The sequence below is a fragment of the Bufo gargarizans genome, chromosome 1, assembly GCF_014858855.1.
Source record: "Bufo gargarizans isolate SCDJY-AF-19 chromosome 1, ASM1485885v1, whole genome shotgun sequence".
Taxonomy (NCBI): domain Eukaryota; kingdom Metazoa; phylum Chordata; class Amphibia; order Anura; family Bufonidae; genus Bufo; species Bufo gargarizans.
This window is the reverse complement of record NC_058080.1, coordinates 309,725,136-309,739,618: the sequence shown is the minus strand read 5'-3', so window position 1 is coordinate 309,739,618 and position 14,483 is coordinate 309,725,136. Positions and strand designations below refer to the sequence as shown.

General features: G+C 43.9%; 1 protein-coding gene across 1 annotated transcript in view; it reads left to right on the top strand.

Moving 5' to 3' along the window:
- Positions 1–14,483, top strand: part of WRN (WRN RecQ like helicase) — a 187,958-nt gene that overhangs the window by 171,855 nt on the left and 1,620 nt on the right. Inside the window, 4 exon segments of the mRNA XM_044278366.1 lie at positions 5,428–5,559; positions 6,181–6,343; positions 8,741–8,982; positions 11,618–11,752. Coding sequence (XP_044134301.1) covers positions 5,428–5,559; positions 6,181–6,343; positions 8,741–8,982; positions 11,618–11,752 — 672 coding nt within the window.

Sequence of the window (14,483 nt, the reverse complement as noted above, 5' to 3'; positions counted from 1 at the left end):
AAAGAATATCGTGGCCAGCAGGGCAGACGTTCACACATGCGGAGGAGACTCCGCTCCCCGACACATCCCACATTTACACCCCTTGGAGCTGACGCAGTCGCGCCGCTCCGGAAGGGGTTAACTGCAGCGCGATCGGCCGTGCACCACATCGGTGCTCCGGCCCGCGCCTTCTCTGACCCCCGCTATCAACGGCCCGGCCGGCGGAGTGACGCCCCCATTCAGTCCGGCCGGTCTGTGACACGGCCGATGCAGCATTGGGGGGGGAGGCGGCGGCGGCGGCAATCTCTTATCTGGGGCCCTTCCCCTAAGTACACTGTACATGAGTGGAGGATTTAACCCCTTCCTGCCTCTTGTCATTGAGGCCGGCTTCCTAGTTTTATCCCAAAAAAATAAAGGACATGTCCGTCCATATGGGTTCCCCTCCTCAGCCACACTCGCGTAGTTCCCAATCCGTCCTCCGGGGCCGTTTAGTTGATGATTCTCCACCTGCGCAATCCAGTGACGGAACGCTGCAGGATCCCAATCCGTCCTCCTGGGCCGTTTGGTTGATGATTGTCCACCTGCGCAGTCCAGTGAAGGACAACTGCAGGATCCCAATCCGTCTTCCGGGGCCGTTTGGTTGATTATTCTCCACCTGCGCAACTCGGTGAAGGATCTCTGCAGGATCCCAATCTGTCCTACAGGGCCGTTTTGAATGATGATTCTCCACCTGCACTATCCAATGAGGGACCACTGCAGGATCCCAATCTGTCCTCCGGGGCCGTTTGGTTGATGATTCTCCACCTGCTAAATCCAGTGACGGACCACCGCAAGATCCCAATCCGTCCTCCGGGGCCGTTTGGTTGATTATTCTCCACCTGCGCAACTCAGTGAAGGATCTCTGCAGGATCCCAATCCGTCCTACAGGGCCGTTTTGAATGATGATTCTCCACCTGCTAAATCCAGTGACGGACCACCGCAAGATCCCAATCCGTCCTCCGGGGCCGTTTGGTTGATTATTCTCCACCTGCGCAACTCAGTGAAGGATCTCTGCAGGATCCCAATCCGTCCTACAGGGCCGTTTTGGTTGATTATTCTCCACCTGCGCAACTCAGTGAAGGATCTCTGCAATCTGTCCTACGGGGCCGTTTGGTCGATAAATTCTCCACTTGCGCCATACAGTGGAGGACCTCTGGGATTCCCAATCCACCCTCCTGGTTGTTGGTTAATAATTCTCCACCTGCACAATCCAGTGGGGTCCGCTGGAATCTCCCATCCACACTCCGGGGTTCTTTAGTTGATAATGCACGGCCTTCGCAATCCGGTGGAGAGACCACTGGGAGTCTCCGTTCCATCCTCGGGTGTTTTGGTTAAGTCCCAGCCTGCGCAGTCCACAACTGCCAGGGGCGAGATTCTGAAGGGTAGCTCTACGCGCAAGCGAACCGCAGCACGACAATTTTCTCCTCGAATATTTCCGCTCCCCTACTCTTCCTCCCTAAATCATGCTCAGACACACCCTCCCTCACTGGGGCGGGTCCGTCCAGGAAGAGGGGAGAATCTCTGATTCTGAAGCAATCTTCCAGAGATTGCGTCTAGGTGTCCAGCAGTACTGTCGTATGCATTACCCACTTCCTTGGTGGTGTAACTGCACTACTTCAGGATACAGTGCCTGCCTTATACATTGTCCCCTGCCATAGGTGGACTAAGTACAATGACTTGGGGTTCGGGACCTGCTATATGCAGATCCATCGGTGGCGCGATGACATTGTCACTGATTACATTATGTGCTGTATGCATTACCCCCTTAGGTGCACTATTGCACTCCACGGGGTACAAGACTAGTTCTCGCTGTGGGCATTCGCCCCCCCTTCTAAGGTGGGGTATTCTCCCTACCACTGACCAGTACTTGCCGTATGCTCACACCTTCCTTAGGTAGCTAATTACTCTACCATTGAATACGGTTCAGATTGTCGCGCTATCCTTCCATAGGTGGAGTGTTGCACATCACCGTGCTTCTGTCGCATTTCCCCCTTCCGCTAGTGATACACTAGCGGGGAGTGACTAAGCATCTTCTGCGGCACTACGGCTCTAGGTGCCTTCAATTATTTCCAAGAGGGCGTGGCTACAGTTGGTTCTCGCAGGCGCCCGACACTCTTACCCTAGTGTTATATGGGTGCCACCAGTGGATACGGTGGCTTTTCATCGTTGCATCCTTCTTTTGGTGCTGGTTTTTCCGCGCCTGATTATAACATCCTCTGTCTTCCAGGGGGTTCCTAGCATCACTTGTGGGTCTTACAGACCCCCCCCAATCTCCTCTGTTGCTCCAGTCGGTCCTGATATTGTCCCCATCAATACGTAATACATACTCCGTTGCACTTACCTAGTGAGTACGTTCCAGCGGGTCGACTCTTTTTACGGACTCCATATTCTCTATCCACCACTCCCCATTCTCTGGGAAAGTGGTTATGCTGGCGACTCTTATTTAGCTCCTACAGCTTGTTTTCCTCCACAGGTGCAGCTTTTCGCTAATGTTCGAGTTGATGGTTGCTGCAGTGGGACATCCCCCTCTGGTAGGGGTCCTACCCTGGAGCTAGCTTGGCAGTTGCGCCTGTTCAGCGCCCTTCCAGGTAGAATTTTTAAGGTTAGCTCCACGTAACTGGGGCAGTGTGGTTTCTACAGATAGTATCGGGCCTCTTCCTCAGTTTTTGCATTGCCGGGGCAAGCGCTGGCTACCACTGTGGTAGCTGTATTATTTTCCCTACATGCTTGGGTTCTTACTGCACAGCCCTTCACTAGGCGGTGGACTGTTTAGCACCAGATTTGTGGCTTCTACGGGTGTTCCCTCCTCTGATGGGATATGGGGCTAGCATTGCAGTGTGACTTCCCTTGCCTGGCTTCCTTCTCAGGCGGAATTTTTTTTTTTGTTGTTGTTTTTTTTTTGGGCACGGCCGCTTGATCTTTGGCTACTTCTGTATAGTGTCGGTCTATTACAGAGTATGGGCTTGGACCTAGCCTATTGCTTATCCTGTCTTACCCCCTCTGGCTCATGGTTCATTGTCACCCCGTATGCCTTGGTAGTTCCTTACGTTGCCACCTTCCCTCACCTGCGTTGCATGGGGTATTCGTTTGGTGCCTTTACATTCCAGACACGATCTGGTCCCAACTGGTGGGCTGTGCGCCCTCCACATTCTTCCTCCTTCAGAGACTCTTCCATTGGTCCGGGTGTGCTAACGGTATCTGCACAAAGGCTTCCCGCCTTCTCTCCAGAGCCAGAGTTCCGGAAGCATCCGCCATGGAGGTCCTGATTCTCCTTGGCGGGAGTTTCTTCCCCTCCTTCTCAGGGTTCTACGGAAGATCCGGATGGAGGACATTCAGACATATCCTAGTCGCTCCGAAACAGACTCGTCGTGTGTGGTACGCCGACCTCGTTCTCCTGGAGACGTCCCTTGGTCACTGCTACTCAGAGACGTCCTTCTTTCAAGGGGTTCAGTCTTACATGACCTTTTCAATGACGGCGTGGCTATTGAGACCGCCGTTCTAACGTGGAGAGGGTTTTTCGGCGGATATCTTCCGCACTATGATTCAGGACAGGAAGTCTGCATTGCCAGTATCTATTATGGAAGCTGGAGGTCCTTCTGAGGCTTCTCTGAAGCCAAGACGTCCCCCTCACTTTGGGGTTTTATTTCTCCTTTCTACTTTAAGGGTTGGACCTTTGTTTAGCCCTGGTTTCCTTGATGGGTCAGGTGTTGGCACTTCCGTCTTGGGCAGCTTTCCAGGTTCCCTGGTTCCCATCCCATACCGGGCACCCAGCCTCTATGGCTGCACGCTGCGATCCGCCGCTATTAACCCCTCAGGTACCGCACTGCACCCCCTTCCCCCCCAACCCCAGTATTATAAATCAGAATCATTGGTGGTGCAGACATTCCATAAAATATGGAATGCACGCGGCTTTTTTGGTGTTTTATTTTTTTTGTGTGGTATCGAGTATCGCAATACTCTTTTATGGTATCGAAATCAAGTCAAAATTTTGGTATCGTGACAACCCTAGGTAAGACGTGTGTTTTTTTTTATTTATTATACCGTAATTATATGCATTTTAAATTTGGCGACTAAATTTTTTAAGGTTAGGAGCCAATTGCTCCTTGATATTTTTTATTTTTTTGTCTTGAGCCCTGCATTATGTGTCTCCTCTGGGATGGTGCCAGCCCCGATGCACGTTTTGGCGGACCTTCGTCTGGGAGCAGTGTAAACAGTTAGCAAATGTGGTTCAAAGCACGTACTCCAGTTTTTTGGTACAAAAATGCGTAAAAAATGTTACATTTTCGATAGTAAAGTTGCCCCAATGTTCTTTGGACAGACGAAACCAAAGTGTGATGTTTGGCCGTAGTGAACAGTGCATACACAGCATATCAGCACAAGCACCTCACCTCATACCATGCATGGTGGTGTAGGGGTGTGATGATTTGGGTTTGTTTTGCAGCCATGGGACCTGGGCACTTTGCAATCATTGAATTGACCATTAACTCCTCTATATACCAAGGTATTCTACAGTCAAATGTGAGGCCATCTATTCAACAGCTAAAGCTTGTCTGAAACTGGATCATGCAACAGAACAGTGATCCCAATAATACCGGCAAACTGAATGGCTGAAAAAAAATCAAATGCGGTAATTTATCAAACTGGTGTAAAGTAGAACTAGTTTAGTTGCCCATAGCATCCAATCAGATTCCACCTTGTCAAATATGAAATGAGGATTCTGATATCTGCTATGGGCAACTAAGCCAGTTCTACTTTACACCAGTTTGATAAATGACCCCAAAGGTGTTGCAAAGGCCCAGTCAAAGTTCAGACCTCAGTCCAATTGAAATGCTATTGATTTATGAGGCATGCTTAGTTTTTCAAGCAAATGATCTATTTTGGCTTCATTTTTGTTGAAAATCTTTTAAGGTTTGTTTATCTGATTTTTTAATGTACCTACTTTTAAGACCTTCTAAGGACCAGCTGCTCTAATATGTAAAACCATTTCATATATATATATATATATATATATATATATATATATTACAGTGGTCACTCAAGTTACAATATTAATTGGTTCCAGGACGACTATCGTACTATTGTAACTTGAGTAATCTGTTCCAAAGCCCCAAAATGTCGTCCAAGATAATGAAGATTTAAGAAAAATAAGCAGATAACTAAGACAGATAACGCAAGTCCTTACATATAACAGTCAGGAATAGCTGATAATTAACAACTAATACAATTATTTTACCAGAGAAGTGACCTTGATTGGCTGGATCTGGGTCTGACACATTGTATGTTGAGTCTAGTTTCAACTTGGGTCAGAAAAGACAATTGTATGTTGAAAATATTGTATCCTGAGGCCATTGTGTCTTGAGGGACCACTGTACATACATACATATACACTTTATACATTCTTCATTTCAGGCAGATTCGCTTAACATTTCTGGTACAAATTTACAAACCAATGTGGCTGTTTCCAAAGGCTCAGCCTGCATAGCCCTCCCAGAGTCGCCTCGTGTCACCTACTCCCTGTTTCAGGAACAGTGCTTGTCAATGGTAAGTGTGACTGTCTTATTAGCTCTCTATAACCCTCAACTATTAAAAAAAAAAAGGGCTGTACACATACTGCAGTGTGAATAATAGACAAATACTACTTCAGTCCAGTTCTTTTGCCATCCACACCCTCTGAGTCTTCCATCCTTTTTACCTGAGTGGCTGTAGTCTCCCTACACTATCACTTTGCTGCCTGGCTTCCCCATTCCCTGATTTGTAAATGACCAACTTTGACATCCCGATAGACAGCCATACCTCCCCATCTGGCTTCTAGCTTCTTTGTAACCACCTGTCTTGGCCTTTCACAAGCTTTGTCAAACAAAGCTTGAAAAAGACTCGTATGAGTCGAAACGTTGCTTGTTTGGTGACTAAATTCTGAAGTAACATTGAAGACGTTGAGTGCCGCAGTCATCTCTTCATCTTTCAATAACAGTGGGAAACATATTCACATGTCCCATGACATTACAAATTCTGACTACTGGAGCCCGGAGACTACACACTGCCACACACAACAGTCAGGATTTTCAATGTCGTGTGACAAAATTCAGTGAATGTGGACTTACAAATTATAATCATTAAGAATGAGGCACATCTTATAACAGTTTTCTTTCTGTTTTTTTCCAGCAAACTATTGCTGATACCAGAAGCATAAGCTTGACAGCTGTTGGCATGCATTTATGGCAGGCACTGAAAGCTGGTTACCCCCTCGATTTACAGCGAGCTGGCTTAACACCTGCTATACAGAAGACTATTACAGAGGTCATTAAAGGGCCAACTATCAACTCAGGTCAGACAATTTCTGATATTTTTTTAAAGACTGATTACTTTTAAAGACAAACCACATAAAGAATTATACACAAATTAAGGGAGTTTTCCAAAACATAAGGCTGTATTACACTTGCCCATTTTTTTTTTAGCCAATGATCGCTAACGAATGTTCGTAGTAAAACTGCTGCTGATTGCCCGATGAACAAGCAAACGCTTGTTCATTGGGCAATTGTGATTTTTAAAGGATAACTGTCATATTTTTATTTATTTTTTTGCTAAAGTGTGCAAGAGATGGGTAACATTTTTGCAATAGACTTTATTTAGCCAAAACGTTTATTTTTCGTAGAAAACTGGGTCTGAAATGGCCCTTAGCAGCACTCTTGAAAAGAGCGTTGCTAAGGGCCACCCGTCTCCGATTAGAAAAGACGGGCTGTGCAGCCAGACGCTATGCTTCTGCCTCCCGTGCTTCCCTGGGAGCCGCCGGCTCACTGCGCACAGTGCTTCTACTTCCAGCGGCTGCTACATGAATTATTATCACAGGGATCGCAGGTCAGTGAATGTAACGGAGCATTAGATTGCATAGAAAGGGGGAATATAAATGTAATTTTAACTCCTAAGACTCCTGTGCCCAGCCTTCTGTCTTATAGATGACCTAACCTTAGGTCATTAATATAAGAATGGCAGGTATCTAACTTTCCGCACCCCTGCCAGTCAATTGTTTGCACAAGCTTTGTCACTGGACTACATAGCTCGGTTTACTGTGTGCGATTACTGCAGCGCTAATCTGATATTGATAACGTATCCTAAGGATAGGTCATCATTAAAGGGGTTTTCATATTGTTGCCCCATCTTTAGGATAAGCCATGAATATCTGATCAGTGGGGGTCCGACTCTGCACCCCTGCCAATCAGGTGTTTGGAGAGGCTACAGCTCTTTTTTTTTCTTTTTTTTTTTTTTTTTTTTTTTTTTAAGATTACAAATTTTGAATACTATTTTTGTTTACTATGTTTTAATCTACATTTTTTTTTGCAAATAAGTAAAATACATTAAAAGTAGCACATATCACTTGGTACCACATATGAAAATTGATATCCCTAAAAAAAAAAAATACACGCCATATGGTATTGAACAATGTGTGTCCTACCAGACACAACATGGGGGTGATCCACAAACCTAAAAAGTTTGTAAGATCTGTAGTGGCGGCAAAGTCTCAAGTAACAATGTAATTGCAAATTAGGATTTATTGTTATATAGAGCATATATTTTTTTTTAAATGCATATAGGCTGTTTGACTTTGCCAGTACCTTGCATTTAAAAAGAAAAAAGTGGACAGATGACTCAAGGAGTTAGAAAAAGCAGGAGAAAACTTTTGGCAGAAATTCTGTACAGATAAACTAACGTAAGATTTCCATAAGTGTGAAAGGGGTGCAGGAGAAGCATTGTGGATTTCCCCAATACAAGTGGAGGACACAAGGACAAGGAAGCAATATGTCGGAGCTCTGTGCACCTGCAAACTAACCACTGTACTGATGATTTTCTTATGGGTAGCAGCTGAGTAAGGTTAGACATACTACTGAACAAATGTAGTATCACCACTAGGATCTGGAAATTGGCTGGGAAGCTTGGGGGAAGAGGGTGGAGGCCAAACCCTTATTTTCAAGGTAGATGCATTTTCTCAGGGGAATGCCGTGAAGAAGGCCTTATGAGCTTGGGAGGCCTCTGTTGTTTCATTGGAGCTGTGTTGGCAGCAATCATGTGACGTGGATGTCATGACGCTATACCACAATGTAAAAGCGATCTGTCAGCAGAGGTTATGATTAGAGTTGAGCGAACCTGCCTTTTGTCGGGTTCGGGGTTTAAGTGAATTACGTAATGGATTCCTTAACGTAATTCAATGCCGGCTTGCCAAACGGAATGCATTTAGAGGCATTCAGTTTTGCATGCCGTCATAATACAAGTGTATGGTCATCAGAAGGAACCCTCGGGGCAGGCCGTACACTTGTATTATGCATGATGCCGGCATTGAATTATGTGATGGATTCTGTGAGAATAGTGATGGATTCCGTGAGGCAGAGTGTTCTGTTCAGTGGTCCATTCATTCTTGGAATCGATGCAAGTCCCTGTCCATGCACCCCACTGATGTAATTTGATATGTCAGACAATCTTTAAAGGAGCGCACGTCCTGTAAAACAGATTTCCGTTTACCACCAGATCTTAAAATGCGTATCCTCAGTTTTTCCTCAAAGTGAATATATATATATATTTTTGTGTTTATACAAGATAAACACACAGGGGGAGATTTAACAAAGTGAGTGCAATTGAAAAGGGGGATCAGTTGCATTTTGCATTCCTCTAGTTTTTCTAAATGTCCCCCAGTGTTAGTACATGTGATTTTATAATAATGTTATATTTACAGATCTGTCAAGTTTTCAAGCCATAAGGTCATTATTGGATCCTGAAATTGATATCTACCTAATAAGGATGGTGATCACTCTGCTTGAAAAAGAGGATAAGGTTGACCTGAAGAAGAAAACACTTGGCCTCCCCAAGGAACAACCACAAAGTCTACTTTTGCAAGCAAGGGACAAGCCACAGGAACAAGAGCACACACAGCTTACAACTACTATGGACAAGAGTCATCTTTGGATTGAAAAAGAGGTAAGATGGTCTCTGTTAGTTCTGTTAACTATTAGTTCTGAAATGTTAAAGAGCTAGTCTCATAATGGCAACTCTTTTCCACGTGCCTGAATAGGACATCTCTGGAGGGTCCTCATGACAGGATCCCACTCTGAAATGGAGAGACATTTTGTTTTCCGCACTTGCCCAGTCTCTTCAGCCACCTATTTGAATGACTGCCAAAAAATACTAAAAGTAGATTTGAATAAAAGGAGTTTTTGAGGAGAAGAATATCGATGACCTATCATCAGGATAGGTCATTAATATCAGATCAGTGGTGGTCCGACTTCAGGTACCCCCCCAATCCGCTGTTTGAAGAGGCCACTGTTCACACCAGAGTACCATGGTCTCTTCAAATAGCTGATTGGCGGGGGTGCCTGAAGTCGGACCACCACTGATCTGATATTAATGACCTATCCTGATGATAGGTCATCGATATTCTTCTCCTCAAAAACTCCTTTCATTCAAATCTACTAGCCTCCTCTTAGGCTAGTCACGTCACGTTCATCGGTTAAATGGACTTTTTGCATCTTCGCCCCATTCAAGTGAAATGACCTGAGCTGCATTACCAAGCATAGCTGCTGTACACTGTATGACACTGTGCCTGGTAAGCTGTGAGGAGGCCGCAGCACTCACTGGAGCTCCGTGGCCTCTTCAAACAGCTGATCAGTGTCGGGTGGACCACTAATCAGGTATTGATGACCTATCTTGAGGATAGATCATCAATATTCTGCTCCCAGAAAACCTTTGTAATTTCCATCTGTATTTACAATTTTGCTCAATATTTTATATTAATTCTGCATGTAAGTTGTAAATTATATGAACATATGCTTTAAACGGACGTCAGTAAAGTAGTACAGAAAAGTTGGAGGGTAACTCTTTTGTTTCTGTGACTTTGACCTCATTTATAAAAAAAAAATTCTTAGCTTTCATTCTTTTTACCTTAGGGGTTCCAGCTAGTTTTTGCTTTAAAGGCTCAAATAAGTTTTCCTTTTTGCATTCTATTGGTTATTACTTTATATAATGGATATATACATATAGATATATACAGTAGATCATAGAAGGTATAGGAAACCTTGTGTGTGATGGGAGACACCCTATTGCCCAGTGAAGTACCCATTTATCAATTTACTTCTACATTTCCAGGAGGTGTAACAAAACAATTGCTCAAAGTACTGTTAAATGAAGGCACAGAATTGCCTTAAGGGGACACACGTATTTACGAATACAGACATGTCCGAAGATTCCTCTTTAGCAATCTATATAATAGAGAAAAGTAGAGGCACTCGCCAAATATCAAATCTTCAGCACTTTATTGTTTCGAGATAAAATGAGCAGCCAATGGATGCTGGTAACATATCAGGCCACTGCCATTTTGCGTTTTTTTTTTTTTTTGCTTTGATTTTATGGTGTTCACTGTGTGCTGAAAATGATGTCCTTATTGTGCCATAATGCGATACCAAATTTTAGAAAATAACTAATTTCTTTGCCATTTTTGACACCTAAGGCTTTTTTACATTTCCATGTACAGAGGTGTATGTTCTTTTTTGTGAGGCGAACTGTAAAGGTTAACATTTTGGGGTGTGTATGACTATTTTTTTTGGTGGGATAAGGTGACCAAAAAAATGGCGAATCGTGAATTATTTTTTTCCATTTCACCGCAGTGGAAAAGTATTTTGATATTTCAATAGTTTGGACATTTGCGGACGTAGTGAAACCTGTTATGTTACTTTTAGTCACCTTAGGTGACTTGAACATACAATCTTCTGACCGCTTGGTTCCTCCACCTATGCCTATGAAGCCATGCCTTGGCCACAGCTTTTTAGACAAATAGCCATTATAGGCCTTGGAACCTTCAGAATACCCCAGGCTGTCATGAAAACGGATTGTAGCCCCATAGTAGGACAGAGGAAGTTCCATCTGCTTAATTCACAAGATGCCGCAGTCCTTATTGACAACAGCATCTGAGAGGTTAAATGACCAGGCTAGGCATCATTGCTGGTCTTGGTGACTGCAGGCAGTTGCCTGCTGTACTATACAGCCAGCAACTGCCATGTATGGAGTGAGCTTGCTTCATACATCCCCTGCACTCTAATGTCATACATGTAGGGCATTATGTGTTAAGGGGTTAAAAATGCAGAAAAGAGCAGATGTTCTTTAAAGTGGTTTTCCAGAAACGTTATATTGATAGCCTAGCCTTAGAATAGGTCATCCATATCAGATCAGTAGGGACCTGGTACCCCCGCCTATCTGCTGTGTAGTGGGCAGTGCTGGTTACTGCAGCACTGCTTCCATTCACTTGAACAGGAGCAGCGCTGGCCACTACACAGTGGATGGAGCGTTGTATTTCCAGTGGAGAACAACTGCCGAAAAAAAGGTCCGACACCCAGCACCCCCAAAATCTGATGCAGATCCCTGCCCTAAGGATAGGACATCAATAAAAAATAAAATAAGATAAAAAAGTCCCAGAAAACCCTTTTAGATTATACAGTCACATTCACTAAATAGAATGCTGGGTATGAAAAGAAGTATTGTGGAACCATTTTCCACTGCAATATAGTTCAATCAGTGATTACTTTCACAATATTTCCTTCTATATGCTTTACATTTTATTCAGGAACCAGCCAAAGAGATCACATCGAGTGTGCAGAAAGATTGCACATCTGTTGTGGCCCCGATCAAGCTTGCCTCATGGAATCAGCAGGTGCTGGATGAAGACACTGAGGAATTATTCTCAGACTCCCAGGTTCAGGTAACTGACATTAAACACCATTACAATGCACTATTTCTGTCCATTAGGCCTTATGCACACGACCGTTGTTTTGGTCCGCATCCGAGCCTCAGTTTTTGCAGCTTGGATGCGGACCCATTCACTTAAATGGGGCCGCAAAAGATTTGTTCCGTTCCGTGGTCCGCAAAAACTAAAAATATAACCTGTCCTATTCTTGTCCTTGCGGACAAGAATAGGGAGTTATATCAATGGCTGTCTGTGTCGTTCCGCAAATAGTGGAACGCACATGGACGCCATCCGTGTTTTGCGCACCGCAAAACACACAACGGTCGTGTGCATGAGGCCTTAGACAACTGGCTCTAGCTTCTGATCTTTTTGAAAATAAACGCACCCTCACATAAAAACAAAGTGATGCGAACCCCATTTTATTAGGGAGTGCCTTGGGGATAGCGGCAGAATAATTGGGTCATATGTTTTATGCGCCACTGATATTTTCAAGCCTTTTCCCTGAATACACAGGAATAGGTAAAACATTCTATTCGTAGACCAAGTACCGCAAAAAAAAAAATTCCCGAAAAAAATTCTCATTATTGCTCATATCAGCTAATAAGGTAATGTCTTATCATTTATAACCCCTTAAAGACTGCCCACTGTCTTTTTTATGCGTTGCCTTGTTCCCGGAGCGATACTAAGAGCACAGCTTCTTAGTGCATGTTCCTGCTTCACACCCGGGGTCCGAGGAAGCTCTGATCTTCTCTGCTAACACTTTGATAGTCCTCGTGCATACCATGACATGACCAAAGGCGACTCCCCTTTGCTGGGTTTTTCAGTGATCACAGTGATCTGAGCCAGGGGTTAAGAATACCTTGGGAAGATGAATACTAAAATTGGACAGTTGTTTTAAGACACAGACAATTTTCCATAGAGCAGTTATGAGTATAATTTTACCAGCTCTAGCACCCATACAGCACTCCATGTCCATACAGTACCGCCGTACACCCATCTATGCATTAAATCTGTTCTATTGAAATTGCTAGTGTTGATCCCAGCAACCAAAATATTACTGCTTCTATTACCAAATTTGCTCCAGAAAAATCAATGTTGAAATCTATTTTTTTTTTGTGCATGTTTATATCTTCCTAAACTTGTTTTAATACCTCATACCAAAAAAGAAAAATTGCTAAGGCCTGTTTCACACTGCCAGCAGGCTGTTCCATCATAGAATGCCGGGAATTGACCAGACAAAAAATACTGCGCACAACTGTATTTGTCCAGCCGTTTTTCTGCATATTTGCAGGATCGCGGCCAGATCACTACCAGACCCCAATATAATTAATAGGACCAGACGGCATTTCGGCAGCCTCCAGCAATGCTGAATCAAGCCTGCTGGATCGGCAGGTGCAAGTATGAAACGAGCCTAAGCTGGATCTGGCCTTTTAGGCTACTTTCACATAACTAGGGAAAAAAAAAAAAATGGTCAGTTTTATTTTTTTTTACCATGGTTTATTCACTGATGCATTTCTGAAAAATCACCATTAAAAAAAAAAAGACCCCCTTCAATTGTATGATGGCTGTCGGCTGTGAAAACATAGGACATATACATTTTTTTTTTTTTAACATCTGTTATTTATAAGGCTACTTTTACACGAGCGTTCTGCTGTCCGCTCGTGAGCTCCGTTTGAAGGAGCTCACGAGCGGAGCAGAACGCTTCCGTCCAGCCCTGATGCAGTCTGAATGGAGGCGTGCGGATCCGTCCAGACTTACAATGTAAGTCAATGGGAACGGATCCGCTTGAAGATGACACCATATGGCTCAATCTTCAAGCGGATCCGTCCCCCATTGACTTTACATTGAAGGTCTGAACGGATCCGCTCAGGCTACTTGCGCACTTAGAAATTTTTCTAAGTTATTAATGCAGACGGATCCGTACTGAACGGAGCCTCCGTCTGCATTAATATGATCGGATCCGTTCAGAACGGATCCGATCAAGCGCAAGTGTGAAAGTAGCCTTAGCCGTTAAAAATAAATACTGCAATGGGCCATTTTTCACTGTAGCCTAATCCTTTTCCATACCATGATGTCATAGTACATTAAAGGAGTTATCCAACCCCTACAATGACCACTCCAATGCCCGGGCACCTTGTATACATTATACTTACCTACTCCTCGGCACCTGCGTCGCTCCGGTTCCCTGCACGACTGCTGCTGCTGCATCTCCCCATTGCTCGGATCAAAACATCCTCTTCAGTGTTTACCTGCATGCCTTCTACATTGTAACAGTGGTGCAGGGTAATTGCATGGAAGGACCATGTCAGTGGCACGATCAAGCCTAATCGTAACACTGTATAGGGGTTCAGGGAAGCCCTTGTTGAGATGATAGGACTGCTCATGTAAATTTTATATATTTCTATAAACAGGCACCATTTACTGGCATACAGAGGTATGTCAGTAGATTAAGTATATTGTGATAAAAAGAACTTTATAGAATGAAAAAATATAAGCATTCTTAAAAATTTAATTACACAAATACATCTTTAAAAGAAAAATAAACATTTTGGGGGCTGTTTCTTAAGAATTATATGTTGCAGATTTTGTTGCAATGTTTTTTTTTAAAGCAAACTCTGCGACTTTTCCGCTCGCACCACTTTTCCCCGAGTCCTGAGAAAAGGGGGTGGGGAAGAGGGCAGGCTGGCCTTTTTTTTATGCAAACATTTTTACATACATTTTTTCACGCATAAGTCCTAAAGAGAAA